The sequence below is a fragment of the Berghia stephanieae genome, chromosome 13 (assembly GCF_034508935.2).
Source record: "Berghia stephanieae isolate SIO BIC M18660-M18661 chromosome 13, UCSD_Bste_1.3, whole genome shotgun sequence".
NCBI classification, from domain to species: domain Eukaryota; kingdom Metazoa; phylum Mollusca; class Gastropoda; order Nudibranchia; family Aeolidiidae; genus Berghia; species Berghia stephanieae.
In genome coordinates, this window is record NC_088372.1 from 40,829,901 (window position 1) to 40,857,873 (window position 27,973).

The 27,973-nt window shown below is 37.9% G+C and overlaps 1 protein-coding gene across 1 annotated transcript; it reads right to left on the reverse strand.

Moving 5' to 3' along the window:
• Window positions 1-13: 13 nt before the first annotated feature.
• On the reverse strand, window positions 14-27,905 carry LOC144958580 (uncharacterized). Its single transcript, XM_078890654.1, has 16 exons — window positions 27,755-27,905; window positions 23,510-23,563; window positions 22,538-22,612; window positions 21,183-21,271; window positions 20,585-20,670; window positions 19,788-19,848; window positions 12,454-18,887; window positions 11,689-11,878; window positions 7,780-7,856; window positions 7,180-7,270; window positions 6,569-6,874; window positions 5,223-5,374; window positions 4,271-4,435; window positions 3,228-3,443; window positions 1,900-2,179; window positions 14-708 (listed from the first exon to the last, which is right to left on the reverse strand). The coding sequence occupies exons 1-16, from the start codon at window positions 27,820-27,822 to the stop codon at window positions 593-595; spliced, it is 8,460 nt and encodes a 2,819-aa protein (XP_078746780.1). The 5' UTR covers window positions 27,823-27,905; the 3' UTR covers window positions 14-592.
• Window positions 27,906-27,973: the final 68 nt, after the last annotated feature.

Sequence of the window (27,973 nt, forward strand, 5' to 3'; positions counted from 1 at the left end):
CCACTCTCTATTCCAGTACTTTACAAACAAGGTTGAAAGTTGGGAATGGTGATTTTTCCAAACAAAAATAAAGTTACTTTAAAAATCAAAAAATAAATAATTGAGCTTTTATATAGCACCATATCCATTTAACGTGCTCTAAGCGCTTTACAAGGGGTCCCTGGCCAACAAACAGCAACACTTTACATGTAAGACGGGACATGACGCCTGTCAGGCGATATTACAATTTTTACAAACAGAGACAACGCTGTTAACAGCAAGGTACTCATTTTACTTTTGAGTATGGTGAGAGAATATGAGTAAAGAACTTTTCCAAGGACTCAACTATGCGCTGAGGGAGGCTCGAACCCAGGACCTTCCAATCCAAAAGCGAGTGTCATACCACTAGACCACATAACCGCACAAAAATGTTCATTCAAGCATCGATTCGCATTTTAAATTCCAAACCAAGATTCGTCCGATTTTTATTTCGATTCGCCATGAGCGATATGATTTTTGATTTCCCACCATTTCCTGAACGTAATGGCTTCAAACCAGCATTGCTGGAAATGTCTGACCAACGGTCAACCCTGGGACTGTCAACCTGTCCGTGTTAAATCTTGGTGTGTACTAGACGGTAGTCATCCAGGGGGACTATTTGATACGAACTGACACAATCCAGTACCCAGTCTCTTTTCACAGACACCACACCAGTACTGTCAAACACACCTGGGAGGAAAAAGAAAAGAGGGGGGGGGGGGGGGGGGGGGGGGGGAAGAGGGAGATAAAATGAAGTACAGACAAGACTATTTCAAGTTTTCCAGGCAGGCCAAACCAAATCGTGAATATTTTATGACTAAATGCTCAAGTCAATTTAAACATTTTCATATAAAAATATAAAATTCAAACAGAATTTATGTTGCCAGATATTCACTCATTTTCAAATAGAAATCATCAATTTTATCTAATAATTCTACCATGCTGGCAAAATGGTGCCAAAATCCCATCAGACCCCAGACAAACCACAAACAACAACCTTCGGAATCTCTCGTTACAAATCTGAAACAAAAATCAGGATTTCCTCCCTTATTGCTATGGATGAGTTGCCAGTTTGAAATGGTTTACAATTGATGGCAAGTCATTCCGTTTGGTCACATTTCCATTTCTTGCCAAAACTACAGTTTCAATAAAATCCTCTCTAAAACGTTAAAGAAAACATCGGACTCTGGGAGAAAAAAATCCTAATTTGAACCAATTTCGTCTCTAACAAAATCTGTGCAGCAACCGTATATGCAGATCGTAATCTAAAAAATAATTTTTAAAAACAAAATCGTCCCTTTATTCATCCCATAGGGGAGATTTGTCTTCAGGGTCTATTCCAAGGGAAGACAGGAATAACCCAGGAGTCAGCCCACAAACTGAGCCGGGCAAGGTGACTTGCTCAAGGCCACACAATAAGACAGGTAGTCAAACTCGGTACCTTTTGGGTATGAAGCAAAAACAGTACTGCTGAGCCATGCTGCCTCCCTGTATTAGAGGCAAGTCTGAGACCATACTTTGAAAGTTTGAAAATATCTGGCAACCATGAACAGGTGATTACGTCCTTTCTTCAGAATAGTGAGTGGGGCAGGCATTAGGTTTAACAACTACTCCCAAATGGCACATCATGTCGATTGGAAAAACTTATACATAAATAAAAATGAATGGAACATCTACAAAGAAGAACAAAGTATCAAACACGGAACGTTTCGGGCTCAAAACCCTTTTCCAGCCAACAACAAAAAACAATAAAGTCATAAATACATTACTAAATTCCAGATTGTGCAATATAAAAGCTCAATTAAAAAATTTTTTTTTCAATTGAAGTAGATATATGCCCTTTCATTGTAGTCTTTATAAATAAATCTATTTATAGCTCACCATTAAGCATAGCCTTTTCCATTGGGGTCATTTCTGCATCAGTACATCGTATAATAATCTTATTCTCACAGGCAGACGCTGGCAGAGCAATCAAGTCTTGGAGGACAGACCCGCCACAAAGGGCCACAAGCTCCTCCATGATGTCTTTAGGCAATTCCGGAGAGTTCCCCACACAAGAAAAGCCATAGTTGTCAAATAGTTTTTCTTTGGCAAGACGTGCTCGCTTTGGGCCTTGAGTTGTGTCCCCTACTGATGTGTCCCCAAGTATTTCAAACTCTCTCTGAAAGGAGATTTGGGTGATACAAATAAATCTATTGAAAAACAATAGCTGGAACATAAAAAAGACAAAATTAAAACAAACAAACAAAAAAAAAAAAAAGAAAAATATCTGAAAGTGTGTGTGACAAAACGCCTGACAAAAAAAAGAAATTTTCTCATATTTGTTCCCAAAAAATCTTTTTTTCAACCAGTACAGCCATTCAAAAATTCTAATTAAACACTCACTGAATTTGTGAAGACTTTTTCAAGCCAGTAGAGGGTGGATTAATCCTGAAATTCCTATGACGTCATCTGTCTGGTTACTCTGATTTTCATCTAGGTGGAGACAATCTCAAACGACTTTCAACTTTTCCACTTTCATCATTTTTTTTCTCCGTTTTATTACAAACTCTGACTTTTTCAATTTATCATATTTCCGTAAACATTCCCATACTATTATCATCTTTTGAACCTTAAAACGTATGAGAATATGAGAAATCATATGACCATCAGGGGGTTCCTGATAGCTCAGTTGGTAGAGTACTTGCTTCACACACAAAGGAACCAAAATCGATCCCGGGTGAGTCGAGATTTTTTCTGCCCCCCCCCCCCCCCCCCCCCTGCTCACCCAGCAGTGAATGGGTAGCTGAGTCTGTTAGATTTGACGGAAAGTACTTTGTAATAGACTAGCATCCTATTCAAAGGATAGCAAGGAATTGCTATTGTCTGTTTCACACTATAGAAACCGGGACAAACTCCAGCTCTACGAGCCCAATGGCTCTGAAGGACTACTTACTTAAACATGACCACCAGCGCCCACCAGTGTAAAACCTACCTCAGGTACCAAATCTCCAGCCTGTAGAGATCTAACCACCAGTGTAAAACCTACCTCAGGTACCAAATCCCCAGCCTGTAGAGATCTGACCACCAGCCCCCACCAGTGTAAAACCTACCTCAGGTACCAAATCTCCAGCCTGTAGAGATCTGACCACCAGTGTAAAACCTACCTCAGGTACCAAATCCCCAGCCTGTAGAGATCTGACCACCAGCCCCCACCAGTGTCAACCTACCTCAGGTACCAAATCCCCAGCCTGTAGAGATCTGGCCACCCACTGAATGGACACAATCCACAGTCTCCGAGCAATGCCCTGGAAATATTTCAGAGTTCTGTCGCACACCATGTCACGGCCAGGAAGTGTTTTCATGATGACGTGTGTCACATCTGGCAACACTTTGGCACTCAGTCGTACATTGGGTACGGTGGAGGTCAGTTTCTGTACCAGTTGCTGTAAAACATATAAAGGACTAATGAACGTCATACACAATCAAGGTCAGGGACAGAAGAGTACATATTTGTCTGTTTTTTTTTAAGGGTTTTACGGCACTTTCAACACATTTAGGTTATATCAGTGCCAGTAAAAAGGATGAAAATTGGATAGTAAAAACATTGTAGAATTACATTTAAAAGGACGAGTAAGAATAAGACAAATGGAATGGAACAAATAGGAAACAGGTTTAGATTCCAAGAACACACTATCAGTGTACATAGTTTGAGATCACCTAAAAGTCTCACCCAGACACCAGCAGAGGTCCCCACTAAGAGGAATACACTCACATGTGTACAAAGCATATGTTAACAATTTTAATAAATAACAAATAGTATAGAAGACACAGCAAGAACCTCCCTGCCAACTATGGGAGGTCGGGAACCCCACCCAGGAATCCACATTTAAATATAGAATTGGGCAATCTATGTAAGCAATGATGACATGACCCATTGTCTTTGTCTAGTATTAGCAATATGGATCCGTTTACCACACAGAGTGATGTGTGGCTATGTGGTCTAGTAGTATGACACTCGCTGCCGGATCGGAAGGTCCTGGGTTCAAGACTTGCTCAATGCATCGTTGAGTCCTTGGAAATGGCTCTTTACTCACATTTTCTCACGTATTCAGGTGTAAAATGAGTACTTGGTCGTTAATAGTAATAGCATTGTCTATTGTCATTGTATTTTATTGTCGGCTGAAGAAGGGTTTTGAGCCCAAAATGTTCCATGTTTGGTATTTTTTCTTTTTAGCAGTTGCAATATCTGGCAAACTGGAATCAAACCAACCATCTCTTGTCCACTCAATCCAGACACAACAATGACGGCCATGTTTCTTTTCTGGGTGACCAGGGATGTCCTCTCATCTTCCTGTAGTCCCTTGTCATTGTCATGGCCGTCACACACATCCTGAACATTGGCATTGGTCACGTGATCACCATGTTTTTCATTGCTCTGGAAGAAATTGGGTGCAGTGAGGGAAAGTGAAATTTGGAAAAGATTAATATTTACCAGTTCAAACAAACCATTAAAAAAAAAATTTATTTCAAAAATGAATTTATAAATAAACAAATAAATAAAATAAATGGTGGTACATGATGGCTACGTGGTGAAATGTTTCTTCTTGCAACTAAAAAGCATGAGCTTTTATATAGCGCAATATCTACTAAACGTGCTCAAAGCGCTTTACAAAGGGTCCTTGACCAACAGCATCAAGTAACATGTAGAGCGAGACATGACGCCTGTTAGGCGATATTACAATTTTATCGACAGAGACAACACTGTTGACAGCCAGGTACTCATTTATATCTGATTCCGAAGAGAGAATGTGAGTAAAGAGCCTTTTCCAAGGACTCAACTATGCACCAAGCAAGGCTTGAACCCAGGACCTTCCGATCCAAAATCGAGTGTCATACCACAAGACTTCATAGCCGCAAGTCAAGGGATATTGAGCCTAATCAGTAGTGAGCGTGCTGTTAAGCAGGTTCTTGACCGAAGCCGACTGGCTGCCACCCATTGTCTCCTCTTGCTGGTGGAAAAGCGTGACAAGATGAGACAGTGGGTGGCCGCCAATTGGCTTTGGTCAAGAACCTGCTTAACAGCACGCTCACGACACCAGTGGGAACAAATAGAATAAGTAAGCATTCCCCTCTGAACAAAAATATGAAAATAAGAAAAATTAAAAACGAAACAATAAAAAAAAAGGTAAACTTAGAAAAAGTGTTTCAGTCTGCTAACTCACATTATAATTGGCATCCATTTCAATTGTCTGGGAATGGGAAGATTCTAGAGTTCCAGAATTACTGGAAAATTCCAGAAGAGGTCGTCGTTTGTGGAGAGATCCTCCTGGAGACTGGAACTGCTTGAACTCCTTGGAAACGTTCCTGGTCACACCTTAAATAGGAAAGGTGTGAAAATAAGATTGAACTCCATTAAAAAGACATTACTTAACAGTTTTTTTCCGTTTGCCACGTGATTAAATATCTATGGCCCGTTGATCAAACCTCTGAAGTATAGTATCGCAAAGAGGCTACTTCAGAGGTTTGATCAACGGGCCATCGATATGCGGAAAAGCCGCAATCTTGACAAAGTTTGGCTGACATAGAAAAAATAAAAAGTAGTCCTTCAGAGCCATTAGGCCCATACAGCCTGAGTTTACTCTATGCTATCATTTGGATAGGACGCTAGTCTATCGCAAACTACTTTCAGCCAGATCTAAGAGACCCAGCTACCCATTCAATGCTGGGTAGATAGGGGCGTCAGAAAATAAACTTGACTGCACCTAGGGTCGATCTCAATCCCTTTGCGTGTGAAGTGAGTGCTCTACCAACTGAGCTATCAGGACCCCTGACTGACAATGAAATGAATTATAAAAAATGGGAGTTGATTTGGGGATTCAAAACCCATCTCTTATCTTTTTTCAAAAATCAGATTCAGAAAAGTGAGTGGAGCATTTATTTATGGCGATAACAGACCCGCCTTCTTGAAATTTATAAAGTTTCTAGTGCCTGCTCCTTAGTTTCTGACTTTGATATTCCCAAAATATCAGCTTGGGTTGCCCAAACAGGCTAACTCCTTTGGATGTCTTTTGTTCTTGCAGAGCTGCCAACTTGAAATTTCAAAAATTCGTAGTTTCCAAGGAACAAAAAAAAAAGTCACTTTTGAAATGGCATTAGAAAAAAACAATTTGCCCTTAGCATGATCCAAAAATGCTCCAAAAGCCTGACTATAGGTTCTGAGGAACTAAACCTTCCTTGTCAAGAAGATTTATTGAGTCAAAGAAGCGAATGTTGTTCTGTGGCTGGAGCCAAATATTTGTATTTCTACTAATTGTCCATAGTACTTGACAGGTCTGCGATAACAACAAGAAATGAAATGAATTGAGAAATGCCAGAAGACAATAGAGAATAAAAACTTTGCAACGATGGGAGTTGAACCCACGACTCAACTGTTACGGCATCTCCGCCTGGCCAAGAGACGGACGCTCTAGAATTGACGCCATCTACGAGAGGTGGGGTCGTGGATTCAACTCCACAAAGTATTTATTCTCTCATTTCCATTTCCTGTTACAAGCAGACGACAGTGTACCTGATGACCTTGACAATACAGGCCGACTGGAAACGGCCGTGGGTTTGGACGGTGGTTTCTCAGGGGGAGACGGAGAGGGTGGAAGGATGAAAAGGTCTTCATCATCGCTGATAACCTCTGGGTCATTATCCTTGTCATTGACTTGACCACAAATGTTGTCTTCATCATTACTAGTTTTGTCAATGCTCTCAACGGCAATCACTTTGTCATCGTCATGGTTCCTGTCATTGTTATGATAGTCATGGTTCCTGTCCTCATTCATCGTTTTGGGTTGAGTGTTTGGATTGGATGAAGATGAGGATTTGGCTGAAATGAGAATGGAATCACATTGGAAAGTCACAAGCTTATACAACAGTAGAAAGCAGTGGGGGGGGGGGGGGGGGGGGGGGGTCATAAAAACACTAATGAAAAGGTGAAAATGGAGAGGATTTAAGTGGAAACAGTACCCTTTAAAAAAAAATGGACGTTTTGGAAGTCTTCTGTTGGAATAGACCTTAGAGCAAAATTTCCCCATAGGGACGAATAAATGGAATTGATTACTATCTATTATTTATATAATGACGACACAAGTTTTTTCCCCTCACGTATATAATATATATTTCAAATGTTACCTTCCCGTGATCCCCCACCATGGAGTGCTGACTCACACAAGGCAATTTTCTTTTGGAGTTCGGCCACCTCTCTCTCCAATGCATCCCTTTGCTGGAGGGGAATAAATGAGATATCAATAAAAACATTACCATAAAGGATAAACAATGTATCAATAAACAATTAACAATAAATAATATATGATAATTGAGCAATAATTAAATGTAGAGTTGTGACGTTTCCAGATGCACCACAGACTACGACTGCCGGTTCGGCACTGAACTATTTCTTGTTTGAATGAGCAATGTCAACAGTAATGCACAATCAGCCTGAGTCAGTCGGTGGTTTTCTATAATACTTGATAAAAACCAAATGGTACGGACGATTCAATTTAATTATCCAATACAGATGACGTGGACATTTCGGATTTCCCCTTTGTGAACAAAACATGATAAAAGAAATATTAAAGACGAATGAGGGATGAGAGGAGAATTCGCCCTAACATGATGATCATAATGATAATGATAATAATAATAATAATAATAATAATAATAATAATGATGATGATGATAATAAAAAAAATAATAATGATGATGATGACGATAATAATAATGTGCAATTACCTGTGTGGACATGAGGTCACTCTGAGAGGAGAAGGCACTGGACGATGTATTGTTGATCTCACTGTTGTTGCCAACGTCTGAAATAATCAACAACACTGACCTTAGGATATTGATTACTTGTACATAACACACACACACACAACTGCCAGCCCTCCATCCAAACCAATCATAAAGTACATCCTTACACATCTGCCACCATCAGATGCTGTCACCCACGATTTACAAGGGGTTCTCCCAAGTCAACAGCACAGCAACACTTAACATTCAGGACGAGACAGGATGCCTGTTAGGCGATATTCCAATTTCCCCCCAATAAAGGCAATGTTGTTAACGGCCAGGTACTCATTGTAAACCTGATATATATAACGGTAATAGAATGTGAGGAAAGCGGCACAGTGTTCCAAAAGCCATCTTTTAGTTCAGCCCCCTTTACCCCTGCTCTCACAATGCATACTGCCACGCTTCACCGATTTCTGCTATTCAGTCAGAGCCCTTTGTGGCTATTGAAATTATCAACCTTTGTTATGGTTTTTAAACCTGTTTTTAACTATTTTAAAAATGTTATTTATAAATACAAAGTGATTACTTAGAAAAAGGAGAAGATGATTTTTATTCTGATATAATTTCATTAATAATAAGATGTATATAACTTTCACACTAAGCATTAACTTTCAGAGTATTTTTGAAAAAAAATTCACTCAAACATGCATAATAAACTCTTAATTATCTAAAAATTTAAACGACCAAAGTGAAAAAAAAATTCACTAATTAAAAGTCAAAGACTATTTCTAATTACTCACAAAATTTCACATGTGCCGGAAATTTGGTTATTTCACTATTCCGTCTGATATTTGAACCCTCCCATTCAACATTCGACGTCCTTGAGGATTCAATATGCAATTTATCTTGTATTACAACTCCAGATTACAGAATATATTTAGAATGCCATCAAAATACTTTAATATTATATATTCACTTTCTTTAAAAAGCAGATACCAGCACTTTATCTGTGTTTACAAAAAATTGAATTCATTTTATTTTAAAAGTCATTGTGAAAACTAGTAGAGTCCATTAATACGTCCAAACCCATTTATAAATTAGATATTAAGTAATTTGCGTATTGAGTAATTTGCGTGTCAATGCATGTGTGTGTTTATATTTGTGTATGTGTGTGTGTGTATTTGTGTTAGAGATGGGGAGTTGCTAGTGTGTGTTGGTATGTGTATGGATCTGTTTAGGTATGAGAAAGAACAAAAAGATTTGTGGTGGAGGATGTAGCTATTGAACGGAGGATAGTTGGAGGGAGAAAGGGATAGAGAGAAAAGAGAAAAAAAGGGGAGGGGATTGAGAAAGCAACATATAACTCAAAATATACAAATAACAGCTCTATTTTTAGAGGAAGTTTAACCACGTAATCTGTCAAATATTTTAAGATGTTTAAGTATTATTTTGTTTGATTCATCAAATTTCCATTTCTCTCTAACTTTCTTTTTTGGGGGGGCACATACGACATGATATCAGGAGAAACCTGCAGGAGGTTACTTTTTATTATTGTTTTCAATTGAGATGATTATGTTCTCATTGATTGTGTTCTCTTTTCAATTTTTGAAATTGTTGAATGTAACAATTCACCTCCTTGTTCTCCTAAAAGACCTAGACCAAAAGTATATTTCTTCATAAAAGATATGCAATGGGTTTCCAATATGTGGTGTTTTGGAAGTACATTTTGAGGAAAGTAATTACGGTATATTGTCATATATTTCTCTATCTTGCTATTAACACTTTCTATTACTGTCTCTGTGACTGGTTTTGTGTGAGAAATTAGTGAATGTATTTCAGAATAAGCTCCATTTATTTCATCAAAACATTTTTTTATAGTTTCAGCTTTATCTCTGATTAATTTATTGTTTGTATACATGTATGTTTTAGAAACAACATTTTCAGTGAGTTTTTTGTAAACGTCTTGTGTGTAATATCTATGGCAATGATTTCCTATGAAGCTACGACTATGATATAGTACTTGAGGTATGATTGTGTTTGTTTTTAATATATCATCAAGAGAACTGCAGACTGGCCCATATCGTTCTGATAGTTTCTCTTTATGAACAACTAAGGTTATTTTTTCTTCTGTGATTGGGATCTTAGTTTCCCATTCTTTTTTTCTCTTGAGGCACATCAGAGAGCAATTCACAGGTCTTGTAAGATTCTACAACTGCTAGTACTCTTATATGTTTTCATGTCTCTCATTTTCTTTTCACATTTATAGCATATAACTTCTGAATGTTTATTTTTAAGGTCCGTTCCAATATCAATGTCAAAGAACAGTTTGATTTCATTTTTGAAGTCTTTACAAAAAATGTTTTTCCTGTTTTCAGCCTTTTCTTTAACTGTTAGTGCACCTTTAGCACATAAACAACATAGTGAATTGAGATCTTTAAGTGTATCTCAAGTGTATGTTCCCTTTTTACCTGATAGGTGAAACCAAAAAAATAATTAAAAATAAACTACGCTTCGCGCACTAACCGAACTTTCACACCAAAAAGACAATAAAATTTAAAAACTTATAAATTATCAACGAAGGAAATCTATCGTTTGGTTAATGAGATATAACTAATTATATTTGAGAAATCACTTTTCAAAATTCTATTATGTACATACTTTTATAACCCAAGTTACAACATAACCAATAAACTTATTTTGATGAAAATTTCACAATGATGTGCAGCAAAGGAGGGTAAATGATATTCAACTAAAAAATATGTTATATTCAATTATCGGGGTGAAAAAATGTTTGAATTAACACAAAAAAAACGGAAGATAGGGATTAGTAAGGAATGCACCCAGGATTAAGATTACCTGCCGTGAAATCACTGACTTCACGGTTCAGTGACTCAGACTAAAAGATCGCTGAGAAGCAATTTGGAACACTGTAAAAGAGCCTTTTCCAAGGACTCAACCATGTGCTGCTCAGAGCAGGACTCAAACCCTAGCCCTTCCGGTCCAAAGGCAAGTGTCATACCATTTGACCACAAAATTTAGATAATTCCCTCACCATAGGGCGAATTTCACCCATCATCACATTATTTCATTTATATCCTCAAGCAGGTTGTAATAAACCAAATGTATATTCCACAATGGCACAAGTCACCATATTGTAACTAGCACTCTTACAATATTACCTCCTATGGCCAGGTATTCATTCATTTACACCTGAGTTGAGTGGGGTAAAATATGTAAAGTGTCTTACTCATTGACACAACACAGGAGACAGAGTTGGGTTTTTTTTTCTTTGTCACCCTGGAGTTTTACCTGCAGTAGACTTCAGACCTCAGTTGTTTTTAAGGGTTTTAATCGCTTGCGACACATTTAGGTCATATCAGCGCCAGCAAAAAGGAAGAAAATGGGATAGTAAAAAGTTCTAGAATTACAATTAAAGCACCCAAAAAACCAAGAAAAAGTAAGACAAAGGGAATGGCACAAATAGGGAATAGGTGTAGATTCCAAGAGCACAATATCATTGTGATACCTAAAAGTCTCATCCAGACACGAGCACAGGATCCCACTAAGAGGAAAACACTCAAATGCTTACATTACCAATTCAAAACAACACATATAATAATACACAAGAGAGATAGATGATTTACAAGGAAAAAAATATCATCTCCCAATACAATAAATATGCATTTGACTGTTTCCCTCCCAGCCAAGGACTCCAGCCTGGTCCTGGTCCAAACCAAGTAATCACATCCCAAAAAAGACGGAGAGCAATTGGAAAACAGATATAGGGGTATGGAAGACACAGACACAGCAAGTACACCCCTGCCCACTATGGGAGGTCGGGAACCCCATCCAGAATTTTGCTCATTCACATTATATGTGAACCTTGACAAACAATGAAGCCTTACACACCATTTTCAGTCTCATCGCCAACTTCATCCTCTTCACTATCACTGGTTATAATCCGTCGTTTCCTATTCTTGGATGGAATGATGAATTCTTCACTCTCATTGGTCACGGAGCCACTGTTGTTGATGTCACTGTCATCATTGAGGCTGTCATTCAAATGATGAAACACATCGTCTGTCGTCACATCCAAGGTCTGGAAAGAATTACAGTATAAACTATATTATTATCTGGCATCAATACATTGAGTTATAATAGATAATTCTAAAAATAATAGCATTGTTTCTCTTGGCAATTGACCAATCGTTTGTCATTATTTCATGCCTTACAATGCCATGCAAACTGATATTTTTAAAGAGAAAAAAAAAGGAAAACCAAAAAATGAGACCAGGCTAAACAGGCCTGTAAATGGCTGGTGAAAAAATTGGCAGGACTTTTTGAGCACGCAAAAATAGACCAACAGGACAAAAATATGGACACAACACAGATATGACACATCAATTGAGTGCAGTTGCACCCCCACCCTACCCCGTCCACCCAGCAGTGATTGGGTAGCTGGGTGGAAAGTACTTTGCAATAGACTAGAGTCTTATCTAAAGGGTAACAAGCATTTGCTATTGTCAGCTTCATGCTATAGAAACCAGGATAAACTCTGGCTCCATGAATGGAATCGATCATCTCGAAGTAGAACCATTTTGACAAGATTGGTTTCATATTATCAATGATCAATAATCATTTATTTATCTATAGTGAACCCCATCCAATACCCACCTGTACTATCTGATTCAGCTGGCTACAGCCACCTCCTCCATCACTTCCTTGAGAACTGGCTGCTGATTGACTGGCACTGCTCAGAGTCAGTTTGATGTTCAATTGAATGTCTTCCAGGTCAGAGTCAGAGTCTGAGGTCTGCAATTCCTGTTGCTGGAGCTCCTGTCCAAACAATTCCTCCTCCAGTTTCTTCTTATCCTCGTCACTCTGGACTCCAGAACTGTGAAGAATTTCACTCTGACTGGGAATGGAAATAGCTTCAACACTTTCAATTTCAGCCTCATCTAAATCATCCACATCTTTAACACTTTCAAGGCCGGCCTCATCTAAACCATTGACATCTTTAACAGTTCCACACTCAGCTCCCTCTAAATCATCCACATCTTTAACACTTTCAAGTTCAGCCTCATCTAAACCATCAACATCTTTAACAGTTTCAAGTTCAGACTCATCTAAACCATCGACATCTTTAACACTTCCATTCTCAGCTACCTCTAAAACACCGACATCTGTAACTGGCTCCAATGTTTCTGACAGAGGTGGAACTTGATCGCTACTGTTGTTATCAATATCAGTATCATGATTTGTTCCGTTACCCGATGAGTGGGACGTTGTGGACTTTGATTCTTTCAAACTTCCCAGACCTTCAGACATTTCCTGTCTCTTTGATTCTTCTTCTTCTTTCCTGTCTTGGTTATTTTTATAAGGTTTATCTTCAGCATTCTCTATAGTATTGTCCTCTATTTTCTCCTGAATTTCAAGACTCATGGATTCCTCTAAAAGGGACAATTCTTTTCTCGATGGTCCAGCTTCCCCATTATCTGGACTCATATCACTATATTTCTTTTTCTGAATTTCCAGTTCAATATTTTTATTCCTCCCATCCAAATCTGTCTGAGGTGTGAACTCTTTCAAAATGGCCTCCCTAACCTTTTGAGACATGACACTGTTGGGAAGTGTCACCAGGGGCTTTTTGTGAAAGGCATTGTCTTTCTTGGCAAAACCTCTCCTTGTCTTACGTATTGGTGTTTTGGAGTCACCTTTACTGCTGGTATCCACGGTTGGTTCTATGACAATGGCTGATTTTTCACTCCTATCAGAACGGATCTCCACTTGGTCTGGCACATCGTCACTGTCTGGGGGTGGGACGGTTGATTCTGCTGTTTCCTCAACATGTTTTAATTGGCTAAGCGTTGTTGAACTTTGGACTTTACTTGTATCAGTGCAATGTGAAATTTCAGTTACAATTTGTGAATTTGGGTCATCAAGGCTACCTTGAATTACGATTGCTTCCTTAGAGGGAGAAATGGCTGAAGTTTTATCTTTTCGGTTATTCATGGAGACATTTACAATGTCACTTCCAAATACGACAGGCTCTAGAGGTACAGAATCTAAAGACAAACATTTCCTTTTGCTTCTTCTGACAATCAAAACACTATCTCTTTCCTCATCACTATCAGAAAAAAAATCTACGCACAGTAATTTTGCAGGGGCACTTCCTTGAACTCTATTGTTTCTGCTTCTCTTCTTTCTGCCAGGTTGGTCATCCTCAAGGTCACAAGCAGCACTACGTCTCTTTCTTCCAACCGATTCAATCAACCCATTAGAACTGCTACCACAGTCCTGATTTATCCCATTTGTATTTGAGCATGATGTCCCATTCAATGGAGTGTTAGGAGCTGACATGATCAACTTTTCATTTTCCGCTCCAGATTCCTTTGATTTAAGGGTTGAAGAATGAGAAGTCAAGACATCTTCACAGTCAGATTTGGACGACGTATTTGGACAGGTCTGATCAACAGCCATTTCTTCAGCTGGGATTTCTTTGTTTTCACTAGTCACAAGATCATACTGTGAAATATTTCCTGTCTTTGACTGTCCAGCACTGGAGTCTTTTATTCTTGGTAACTGTCGTTTTTCAGAGGTCATGTTGACATAATTTGATTTGAATGCCTTCGCCATATCTCTGTTGTTACTTCTGGTTGCAGGAGATTTGGTGGAGAGAATGGATTGGCTGATAATTGGACTGGAGGATTGGGAATCTAATGAAGGGACAACGACGACGTCTGGTGAGGTGCTGGTGAATTTATGGATGACCTTGTCTCCAGACTCACACCCCTGTGTATCCATACAGCCATGCTGACATTGGGCTAATACAAGAGACTTACTTTGTCCATTGCCATCACTATCTACATTGGGATGTTCAAGTTGTCTACGAATATCAGATTTATCTTTTGATATCTTGCTCCCACTGAAGTCTTTCTTCTCTCCCTGCTCATCCTGTTCTAACTGCGATTCCTCACAGTTCCTATCCAGACCATTTACTTTGATGGTGTATGTTGAATTGATGGGTAAATCTTGTGATTCAATGTGTGTTTTGTCTGGTGTGTCATCTCCACCAGTACACGCATCGTCATCCGCAAGCCCTGACATAATTGGTGATTTCTTGCCTGAACACACCTGACCTTGTGACACGCCTACAAGGCTTCCTTGAGAACGACTAGCAGATATTATTGTAGTTCCTGAATTATCATTATCCACATTCAGGTCACATGTTTCTTCATTATCATTGTCATCGTTCACACACTCAGTGATACAATTTGAATGTTGGTTTTGAGATTTTTGAGTGATTTGTTTAAGTTTGTCCACAGTGTAAAGGGCAGGGCTCTGGGTTGCTTGGGTTACAATTGTGACAAGATCTGGCTTGAATTTTCCTTCAACTCTTTCACGACTCAAATTGCTACCATCTTCAATACCACCATTATTGACATCTTCAATGTTATTGTTATCATTGTCTTCCAGGGTGCTACCAGCTTCAATACCACCATTACTGCCATCTTCAATGTTATTGTTATCATTGTCTAACACAGTATCAGCTAATTCGGTGTCTGGAATAACCAAAGGCAAATTCTTATCAACCAACTTTCCATCTTTATCATCATCATCATCATCACTGATTTCATCTATACACGTGTCTTTTGCAATGACAATACTGGTAACCCCTGACCCTTGACCCCCGTCATCATCCCATTCCTTCTCCATATCACCTAAACCATCAACTTGATTGGAGGCTTCATCGTTATTTTGTAAACCTCTCAATGTCAATCTTGCCTTGCTTTCTGTAACTTTCACCTCATTTTCCACCTCAGTCAATGAAATCCCATTTCCCCCTATTTTTTCTCCATCACCAATTTCCATATCACCTATGAGAGGACGAGGGTTACAATCACCCATAGACGACAATTTCGACTGATTAACGACACTTCCAATGAAACATTCACTCTCTTTACGAGTAGATGGCGACAAGGGTGTTTCAAAAACTACCTTTGGACTCTCGACAGGAACAGTTGATTTTGTAGCTCCTACTGCTGCTGCTTCATCATCTCCACTCAATTTTGAATTTGAATTTTCAACGGCATCTCCCGATTCCAGTTGAATTCCTGGCTTGAAAAGAGTCATAACACTCAGATCAGGTCTAGCAAAACGTTTCAGGAAACTTGCATTTCTTTTAGAATAGACTATATAATCATTGTGAACAGTTTGTTTATCATTGACAGTTGGTGACAATGCACTAGAGATCTGTGACTTGGAAGTGGAAATATTTATAGAGTCACAGACACCGTGTTTAACATTGGAATTGGCCCCTACGTCTGCCTTACTGACCTGTGACTGACATTGAAGATTCCCATTTTTCCCACTGGGAATATCCTGTATTACATCGCTATCATTGATTTCTTTACATTTGTCATGGACGACATCTTGGAAAATTCCAATATCATCATCACTTTCTATCTCAGCGGCATTATCTCCATGACAACCAACAACATCTTCATGACAACTACCAACATCCTTTGTACAAACATTACCTCCCTTACTTTTAAGACCACCTCTATCCCCAACATCTGTCACCCTAACGCTATCCTTCCCTTTCCTGCCTTCGATTTCTTCCGGACTGTCAAAGCCAAAAGCTGTTTCAATCTCCCTGCTCCGTCTCCTCTTTTCCTCTGCTTGCTGAGTCACCATTCGCTGCTGAGCCTCCTGTGTACTGAACATGAACTCGTAATCTTCTGCATCGTTTATCTTGCTTCTCATCCGTTCCAATTCAACCTCTCTCTCTTTTTCATCAACCTCCACAATTCTGCTACCTCTTCTCCTCACCCTCTGTCTCCTGCACCTCATCGGCAATGGCGTTGACAATGGAAGACTGACAAGACCTTTATCCCCCTTGTCCATTTCTAAAGCCATACTTTCAACGTTTCCATGTTTTTCAGTCTTTCCAAGGTTACCATCATTATCATGTTCTTCCACACACATAGTCACATCATTCTTTCCAATACGTGCTGCCCGATTTTCCTCATTTACGGACCTCTCTATGCCAATAGAATCATCATCAACTGTGACAACACCATTCTCCTTGACACCTCGAGTTTTCTTTTGCGTCTCTTCGACCAACTGCTTTCCAATATCTTCAACTGTTTCAATATCTGGGTCCAGTTTTACAAACCGGACATGCTTTACAACAGAAGAACTTGGGTTCTCATCCCGACTGCAAACTGTCATTTCATATTCCTTAGAGAATTCTGATTTGCCAAATAAACTAGAGGTTAAAGCCACAGGTTTCAAACCGGGAATATCCAATGGGGTCTTTGCATTGATTTTCTTTCCTTTCCCATTTCTCCTCGTACATTTCCTTCTATCACATTGTTTTTCATTTGGAGTTCCTCCCCCTTGGAAGTCATATGGATCAGACGAGGATGTCAGGGGGTGTGACATTTGTTTCAGATCTATTTGTGCTGGAGTGTTTTTACTTTTGAATATTGTTTTCCTTCGATGAGAGATTTGGGGAGCAGCAAGACGTTTACTTCTACTTCCAATTTCACAGACTTCCTGGCTTTCTGTTTGTAAGGGTTTCTCATTTTGGTTTTCATTTGCCCACTTCTTTGTGGAAATATTCCCATGACTAAACTCACAGCTATCAACTACAGTAGAACTTTCTTGATAATTTGAATCCAATAATTCATTTCTTACAAATTCCCTTATCTTGTTTTTACACATTGTCTTTTCACATCTATCATGTTTTGTTTTATTTGTGTCCTTCTTGTTCCTACCTGCTTCATTCATCTTTTCCGTCGGTAACGGAGCCATTTTGATCAACCTTTCATTGTGTAAAGACATATCTGTATCTCTCTCACCTTCACCTTTATCATCATCGGAATGATGTCCAGGTTCCAAATCATCCTGGCCAGATTTCGTCAAAGTCCATTTCACATTATCGTCATTTTCCTTGAATGCTGTTTTCATCTTCCTGGAATATGTTCTTGACACTGGTTGTATCGGCTTTTGAAGTTGCTGTGTAGAGGAAATGCTACTAACTGACAAAGGAGACAACACATCATTACCATCAACACAAGTGACTAAATGTTCAGTTTTACCAGGAGATTTAGACAAGAGATGCTTGTTGCCCTGCCTTGTTTTTCTTCTACCTCTGCCATTGACACCATTTCCATCTCCATCACCGTTATCGGCATTGAGATCATTTGATAAAATCAAGTCAGGATTGTTCCTATTCAATGCATTCCTCTGCTGTCTTTGGGAATCAGTCATATCTTTCTCATCCTCCTCTTCCTTCATCCTATCCATTTCTCCTTGTTCTATTTTTCTATTATTCCTTCTTGTTGACCTAGATCGAGTCCTTGTCCACACTCTAGCCCCATCTGATTTCTCCAATTCTTCTCTACCAGCACTTTTATCTTTGCTATCACAGGTCATATTTTTCGCACTACCACGATTATGCCTTTCGTGTACATTCAAATTCTCTGAACGCGGGATTAACTCATCAATTCCTTTTTCTGCTGCACCCTTTCTATTTCTAGTCAATCTAATTCTATCTCCATCCTGCTCAAAACGATTCATTTCTCCTCTCTCAGATACTTCTGAAACATTTTGATCTTTTAGTCTGTTTCTATTTCTATTCTCCTCTAACCCACCAGCGACAATGTTTCCTGTAGAACTATCAGAAATGGGATCTTGTCTGCTTACCAAATCCTCACCAAACATTTTCCTGCTTGTGTCAGTTTGAAGAGAAGATGCCTTGACATTGCCATGTTTATTATCAGAATTACTGCGTGCATCAGGGTGAGAAATCTCTCCTTCTTCAAGATATTTTAACAAAGCTCTACGACTGGTAGGCTTAGAGTCAGAGTCAGTGTTAGGGTCATGACACAATTCATCACGGTTCGTCTCTGCTGTAGTCATTGATGGATCACTTTCATCTTTGAGGACTGCCTCAATGTTTAAAAAGGCTTGTTCCTCTTTACATGTATTATCAGTTGATCTTGATTTTTTAGATGCCGAGGAAGTAGCAGACCTTCTTTTCTCTTGTAGGTTTGTTGGAAATGTGGAAGTCGTTGCTGCCCCAGGACTCTCAGTTTTACCTGTTACATAAAAAACAAATGTTAAAAATAAAGAAATAAACCAATACAAACAATCACAGGCTTTTATCAAGCCCAATAATCCACTAAGTAAATGTGCTCAAAGCCGTTTCCAACGAGTCTTGAGCAAACAGATACTCTAACTTGAAAGAAAGAGAATGCAGCTTGCAAGGTGCTTTAATTACTTTCTTTTCAACAGTGACAATGCTGTAATTGAACAAGAACTCATTTCTGATTATGATGAGAAAATGTGAGAGAATAGCTTTTCTCGAATGGCCCAAGTTATGCCATTACAGTAGGATTCAAATCGCCAGTGGCCAAGTGTCATACCAGTCGACCACAAAGCCACACAATTCCAGTCGACAACAAAGCCACACAATTCCAGTCGACCACAAAGCCACACAATTCCAGTCGACCACAAAGCCACACAATTCCAGTCAACCACAAAGCCACACAATTCCAATCAACCACAAAGCCACACAATTCCAGTCAACCACAAAGCCACACAATTCCAATCAACCACAAAGCCACACAATTCCAATCAACCACAAAGCCACACAAGAAAGAGAGAAGCAGCATTTTTTAAAATCTCATCATCATGAAAACTTGTGAACTTTAAGCTGCCAAGCCTGTGAAGATGTGGACTGTAAAAAGTATCAAACAAAAATGAACATAACAGCTATAAAAAAGAACAAAACACCAAAAATGGTTTTTTGGGGGTTTTTTTGTTGTTGTTGGCTGAAGAAGGATTTTGAGCCCGAAACGTTCCGTGTTTGGTATTTTGTTCCTTTTTGAAGCTGTTATAGTCATTTATATTTATTACTTTGAACATTTTACTACACTGTGTAGCATCAATTTTTAGAGAAACTTTTTTTTTCTTTTTTAAAATATAAACTTGAATACCTTGAGAAGATGATCCACTTCTTAGTCTGGATTTGGCACCAGACGATGGTTTTCCAACAGTCTGTAACATTTTTAAAATAGAAATAATAACAACGAATTTAAACATTTACAATGCTGCCTAGCCTATGTAAATGTGTATAACGGAGAGCCAAAATTAGTAATATTTAGAAAAAATACATACAATTCTGCAAAAACTATAATTAGCACCAAATGTGGTAATGGGCAATGAGACCATACTGGCAATAATATATTCATAATTTAATGAATAAGCTTACACTTTATTGATGATATGTTAAATAAAATCAACTTCCAGATCCATGTATAAGCCTGATGTGTCAACAAACAGTGTTTAAACACACCAAAAAGTGTATGAATGCTAAAAATGCTTACATTTAAATAATAGACATTCAATTATGCATACAATCCTCAGCAAACTGTGTACAATGAATGAAAATGTGTAAAAATACACATTATTTAGATAAGGTTGACACAACTGTATGTAAATAGCACGCTTCTACAGATTCACTTTACTCAACGTACCTTACAGAGATTCAGTTGTTCATTTTATACTTGGTGAGGCAGTTGTTCATTTTATACTTGGTGAGGTTTTCTCTTAAACATTGTTCTGTAACAGCACTCTTGCAATATTTGTCATGGCCTAAAGCCAGGTACCCATTTACTCCTAAGTCACAGTCCAATAAATCTATAATTCCCTAATTTTGTTGAAATAGAATACAACACTGACTCAAAAACAAAAACAAAAACAAAAAAAACAAAAAGATTTTCAATTACAATACCTTTTTGTTTGAAGAGCTCCTCAGAGAGGTAGACGTACTGGCTTCTTGAGCTTGCAAGGTTTTCACAGCATTCTTGCTTGGGCTATCTACAATAGAGAAATTAAATTTGAAAAATGCACACAACGCCCCCCCCCCCCCCCCCTCCCCCACACAAAAAACAAAACAACAAAAAACAAAAAAACAAAAAAAAAACTTTTTTTATAACGAAACCAGTTTCTAATAAAGAAAAGTGTTCATTAGCTGCTCACAATGATGGTAAGGCAGAGTTAAGGGACACGTGTTGCTGTTGGCTAAGGACCCTAAAGCCCTTTGAGCCTGTTTAGTGGATAATGCTCAAATGCTCAAGTTATATAAACAGGAGTTGACAACTTTATTGCCATGGTATTGTTGACAAGCATACGTACACAGATAGCAAAATGGCCTTTCGTTTGAATCAAAGGTTAGACAGAAAGTTGTTGAGATAATTCTATAATGTGGTTTTCTCTATGTATTTATCTATCAGTTTTGTTTTTTCCTGATGTTATTCTTAGCACAGCAGACACCAATTTGCCAACTGAAAAGGCTCCTTGGTAATAATAATAATGATAATAAATCTTACAGACTTCTCCAGTGTCCTCTTCAAAGGCAGCAATTAACCGTTTCACCCCTTGGATTACCACAGACAACTCTGTCATGGCCTGGAGGGACCTGGGGAAATCAATCAAAGGTCAATATATATAGAAGGAACTAAATTGACAACACGCAGCCATTGTTATTGTTTTTTAGCCAGCCATTTTTATGATTACTTCTGGCTAAATTCAATCGACTGTAAACGTTCAATGTTACACGTAATTTTTTGTGTTGGTACCTTATATCTGGCTGGTTGATGTTTTGTGAGTATTTCAGCTAAACGCACAGCATCAATTGTACAACCATTGTTAAAGTCCATTCATGGGGTAAACAAACACATCTACCCAACCCTCTCTGAACACTGGACTCCAATAAAAGGACATCACTTACTTACTTTTACAAAGATGACATGACAGTTAAGGATGGCAATAGGTGATTTTACTTTAGTACTTGTGCGGCTATGTGGTCTTGTGGCATGACATTCGGTTTCATATTGGAAGGTCTTGGGTTCGAGCCTCTCTTGGAGCATAGTTGAGTGGTTGGAAAAGGCTTGGTTCTTTACTCACATTCTCTCACCGTACTCAGGTGTAAAATGAGTATGGCAGTTAACAGCACTGTCTCTGTCGAAAAAAAATGTAATGTCGCCTAACAGGTATCACGTCTCATTCTATATGTTAAGTGTTGCTTGGTCAGGGACCCCTTATAAAGCACTTTGAGCACGTTTAGTCGATATTGCGCTATATAAATGCTCTAGTTTTGTTGTGTGTTTGTTTTACTATCCTGGTGCTTCCTTGGATCTAATCAGAAAGAACTTGAACCTTAAACAATTTAATTCATTTTTAAAGCTGTTATGCCCATTAGTTGTATTTAGTCCAATAGGCCCATGGAGTCAGAGTTTATCCCGGTTTCAATAACTTGAAATGAACAATAGCAATTGCTTGCTACCCTTTGGATAGAAAGCTAGTCAATTGCAAAGTACTTTCCACCAGCCAGATTTAACAAACCCGGGTACCCAATCACTGCTGGGTGGACAGGGGTCAGGGGTCAGGGGTCAGACTGCACCTGGGATCGATGTCTGTACCTTTGATTGTGAAGTGAGTGCTCTACCAAGTGAGCTATCAGGACTCATTGTTATGCTCCTTATTGCTATATAAATGTAATCACTTTGACTGATATTGCAATTCTATCCAGACTTAAGCCTGGGATTGTAAAAATACTTTGAGCAGAAAATAAATTTAAATGATAAAAATGTTTAAACTGCAGAATTGCAATATCAGTCGAAGTGAATACATTTATGTAGCAATAAGGAGCATAACAAGGAGTTCTGATATCTTCTTCTATTACCTTTTTGTTACCGACATCTTGCACAGAGGACATGGCACGGATCTTTTGGTGTTCAGGAATTTGGAGATACAGAAACTGCAATTTGAAAAGCAGGAAAAATTAATCAAATATGAACTTGGAAAATATTATGTGTGGCGATGAACTTTAGTGAAAGATCTGAAAAACTGTGTATGAAACAGTGTCAGACAAAACAAAATCAAGAAAAATATCCCCCAAAAATGAACCTGACTGTATTTCTCTTTCTTGCATTGTCTGCCATTGTCTCACACATATTTTCTCACATCTTTATCTCACACCAGTGCCTGCTCCCTAACCTGTCACTTAAATAACTGTAGAGTGAGTGAAGTCAATCAGTATTTATTTATACTGAACCTGACTCAAACTTCCTATTCATGTTCATGAGAGCAAAATTAGTAAAGGGTCATCATCATCATTGCCTTTTTCACCCTGGGTCAGGCTATTGGCCACAGACAAAGTTTCCATCCTTCTCTATCCTGAGCTAACTTTTTTATCTCGTTCCACGTCTTATCACTTCTCTGTATATCAGCTTCTTTAATTCTTCTCCATATTCCCAGTGGCCTTCCCCTTGACCTTCTGCCCTGAGGGTTCTAGTTCAATACTTTCTTTGTAATAGCGGAGTCATTCTTTCTAAGGGTGTCTCCAATCCACCTCCATCGTCTTCTTCCTATTTCCTCTCCTACTGGTATCTGCTGATTGTAAAGGGTGCCTCAACGCGCTTTGAGCACGTTTAGTGGATTTGTGATATATAAAAAAGCACAACAGATCTTTAAACAAAAGAAGTCAAAGTCTAATATATGGTAAAAAGCGGCATCCATGTTACTTTTGGAAAACGTTTTTATATTACGGGAAAGTCCACTTGATAATACTACAGACCAAATGTGCACAGTTTACCTTTTTTTTTTCTCTCTCTTTAAAACTTACTTTTGCAAAATAATTATTTTACAAAATTACCTGCAAAATTTGTGATGACATTCCGTAGCCACAGGGCTGGTCAACATTTCCAGACTGAAATTCAAAGCAATGGATGAAAGTTATTACCAAACAAATCTGAACTATGAATTTTTACATCGTGCAAAATCCACTAGATGTTGCTTGAAGTGGCCATTAACAAAAGCAACACTTGACATGGAGGACAAGACATGAAGCCTACAAAGCACTATTACAATCATAGGTCTCAAGTCAGAATTTTTTTAAAAGAGGAATATTTTGCAACGCCCCCATGGAATGCACTTTTATCATAAATAAAAAGGAGCGATATGCTCTAATTAATGGCAATACTGGTAAAATATAGAAATATTAACATACAAATCATACTATAAAAAGGAAAAAAAAAATGGTTAAAGCACTAATAAACATGGATACGTCCCTTGCAACCAGACTGTTTACAATGATTCTTGAAGCCGTATAAATCCGACTGATGGGCCTGGAGCCCAAGCATAAGAAAATAGTGGAGGGGTTGATATAGCGGAAATTGGAGACCCATGATTACTTTCCTCAGAGAGGAAGTCTTTCCACAAGATCCTAGCAATGAAGGGTGAAAGTCCCATTGGGAAAAAATACAAAAATATATTGATATAAATAATAATAGATAAAATAAAATGACAAAGTGAAGCTAGTGCTAGGAACTTGTGGGAAAACAGTCCTCAGAGACAATACAGTTCCCAGTCAGGTAATCACTTTACATCAGAGTATGGTGGGAGAATTATTGTAAAGAGCCTTTTCTGACAATTGTCTGTTGCGTTGCCTACAAGGGGACCAGACCTGCCAACTTGAAATGATAAATATTCGTGGGTTTCAAGAAGAATGAAAAGTAACTAATACTAATATCAAATGAATAGATTATAAATTACTACAGGTCGTCCAGGCTAGGTCTAGGTGAGTGTCTCCCTCTCTACTCCTATGGCTAAAGATCGCTTCCCATGTATAGATAAAATGATACATTTGTTATTCCAGACATTTCAAGGAATAATGGCAACTAAAAGGTTTCGAGTCAGGTACTGTCAAAAAGAACATTTCCTGCCAAGTAATCAGTGTCTTATAATGCCAATGCCAAAGAAAGCCATAAAAAAAAGAGGTGGGGGGAGGATGGGTGGGACATTTATCCCTTGCAATGTTCTGTAAAAAGAAGACGGAATTTTTTTTTTTTAAAAGTGGTGGAACCAGGATTCGAACCCACGTCGATTCTGGTAAAACTCCCAGGGCAGACGACTAAACCATTCGGCCATGACACCCACTTCGAAGTCGATGCATATTGTGTATATGTAGTAACAACTGATTTAATGTTTTTATATAGATATTTTATTAACTTTCCTTATTTCTATGTGCATTCGGAAACATTCCATATTCTGGAATGTGGATTATTGTTTAAAAGAGCGGAGTTTCAAATATGTGTCTGGGGATAACGAAATCCAGACAGGTGTCTGGGGATAATCACAGCGGTCTTGTAAATTTGACCGCTGTGATTATCCCCAGACACTGTCTGGGGATAATAAAAATTTGTTATCCCCAGACACCTGTCTGGGGATAACGAATTTTTATTATCCCCAGACGCATATTTGAAACTCCGCTCTTTTAAACAATTATCCACATTCCAGAATATGGAATGTTTCCAGATGCACATAGAAATAAGGAAAGTTAATAAAATATCTATAAAAACATAAAATTAACCAACATTGAAATCAGTTGTTACTACATATAAACAATATGCGTCGACTTCGAAGTGAGTGTCATGGCCGAATGGTTTAGTCGTCTGCCCTGGAAGTTTGACCATAATCGACGTTGTGGGTTCGAATCCTGGTAACGTCACTTTTTTTTTTTTTTTTTTTTTAATTCCGTCTTCTTTTTACAGAACGTTGAAAGGGATAAATGTCCCATCCATCCTCCCCCCCCCACCTCTTTTTTTTATTATTAAACTCTCTCTCTCTCTCTCTCTCTCTCTCTCTCTCTCTTGTTTTTTTCTAGTTTCTAGCAAATATATTCGTCCCCACTCCGATCTCAAATAGTGTCTAAAAAGAATAAATAATTAAAAAGCAAACAAACAGAAATATTCAGAGAGCGACCAAATGGTCAGATAGAGGAGAAAAAAAAAACAATAATTGTTTTAAAAATAAAAACAATAATTGTTTTAAAAATAAAAACAATAATTGTTTTAAAAATAAAAACAATAATTGTTTTAAAAATAAAAACAATTTAAGAAATTCATGCTCAGAAACGGAACATTTACATAAAGGTTTAGCAAACAAAAAACTCTAAGGTTTAGGTCAAAATATAAAAAAAAAAAGAAAAAGAGAGATTTCCTTCGGAGCAGGGAATAGTGTTAACAATAATAATAATAATAATAATAATAATAATAATAATAATAATAATAATAATAATAATAATAATAATAATAATAATAATAATAATAATAACAATTATAATAATAATAATAATAATAATAATAATAGTAATAGTATGATAATAAGAGTATTAATAATAAAAATAATACTATTATTGATAATAATATAATAATGATTATGATGGTAATAGTAATAATAATAACAAATATTACAATTATTATTATTATTATTATTATTATTATTATTATTATTATTATTATCATTGACCAAAACAAAAAAACAATAATAGATCGAGAGCAAATTAAATAATGAAATAATCTTATCGGAGTAATAAAAAATTCAACTGATTAAAAAAAAACTCTTGCTCGGAACTCGGAACAAAAGTGAAAACAATGAAAATCAATTGGGAAGAAAGAAAGAAAAGTAAAAAAAAATAAAAAATGAGTGGGGGGGGGGGGGGGGGGGGGGGGGCGGTCGCGACTGGGTCGAATCTGTGCAGCTAAAAGGAGTAAAATGAAAGGTGGCCTTACCCACTTAGCTGCCTATCCACACCGCTATCGGAATATTTTTAATTCATATATGAGCTCAACATATTTCCACCATTTTTGCTTCCTTGTTTTGGTAGTTATTTTCATCTCTGATTCGAATAAAAATATGTTGTTGGATCTAGTTTTGTGACGTGTGATACTAAATTGTATTGTCTTGTGCGAAGCAGACAGGAAAATAACAGGTGTGGGTTTTGGGCTTTGGGGCGAACAACACCATGGCCTAGGAATTCGTCCGCGACATAAAAATTATTCCCGGTCGTCCCCAAAATTGTGGCCAGAATGAGCAAATTATAGAAACAAGAGATGATCAATAAAGTTAACAGGTAGGTTGGTAATGAAAATTTAAATGGTTGGTGGACTATGAACATATTTGATGATTAACAACTTTCTTCCTGGTTGAAAATAAAAAGTCGAATTGCCAGTTTGACGTTTTAAGATCAAAGTAACAAAAGCAATTTCATTGATCCATTTGCTTTAAAATATTTTTTTTTTTTAAGAGCTGGATTTGACATTTGATCACTATTTACTTTCATCTTGTGTTAAATATCACTTGATATATTAACTGTTTTGGGACACAACCACTAGTATTTTTTCCAGAATATTTGGTATTTTTCACGCCTAGTTTGGCATTTTGAATAAAATCTTTCTGCCCACTTGCTACATGCGTCTGGGGATAGTATCCTCAGACAGGTGTCTGGGGATAACAAAAATTGGTTATCCCCAGACACCTGTCTGGGGATAACGAATTTTTATTATCCCCAGACAGGCGTCTGGGAATAATGACAGCCAAATTTGACTGGAAATTTGTAACGTAACCCTCTTCCTCGCCCATCACTTTCCGATGAATAAGCTCCTCCCCCCCCCCCCCCCCCCCCCTCCTGATACGGAAAGACGAGATACTCCCTAATGATACTGAAACACAAACTTCCTTTTTTTGTCAACTCAATCCCATCTCTTCTCCCGTCCAATAGATTTTTTTTTAAATTTTAACTAAAAAATATTTCAATCTGAGATCTGGCAACAATATTACTTCGCTCGTCTTCAGGAACCACTTGTTGGCTCTGAAAGTGCTGAGACATTCAGTCTCAGAAAACATCTTCCTTCGTCCTGCTCAATGTCCTATCAATAGAATGCTCTCGGCATTAGCCTTAGCTGCGCTTCAACAACGGTAACGGGGTAACGGCAACGGACATCCAAATAATACGATCCACAACCGGTCAACCGTGAATAGCGTGAACCTCACTCAACAATTTGACAAAAACTTTTTATAAACACATCAAAAACAATAATCAATGCGATTAGATGTTTACCATATTGAGCACTGCAGATTCTGTTGAATCTGACTTAACAAAATAGAGAAATTCCCTGCACAATCCATTTTCTAACTGTTTTGCCAACTTTTTCTAGCGGAGTTCGTCTGCATTTCATTACCTAACATTTTATTCCTATTTTTTGCATTGTCGCGCTCTATCGTCTTTTTAAAACTCCAACAAAAAAGACAACTTTTGGGTGGCCACGCCCACATCCAG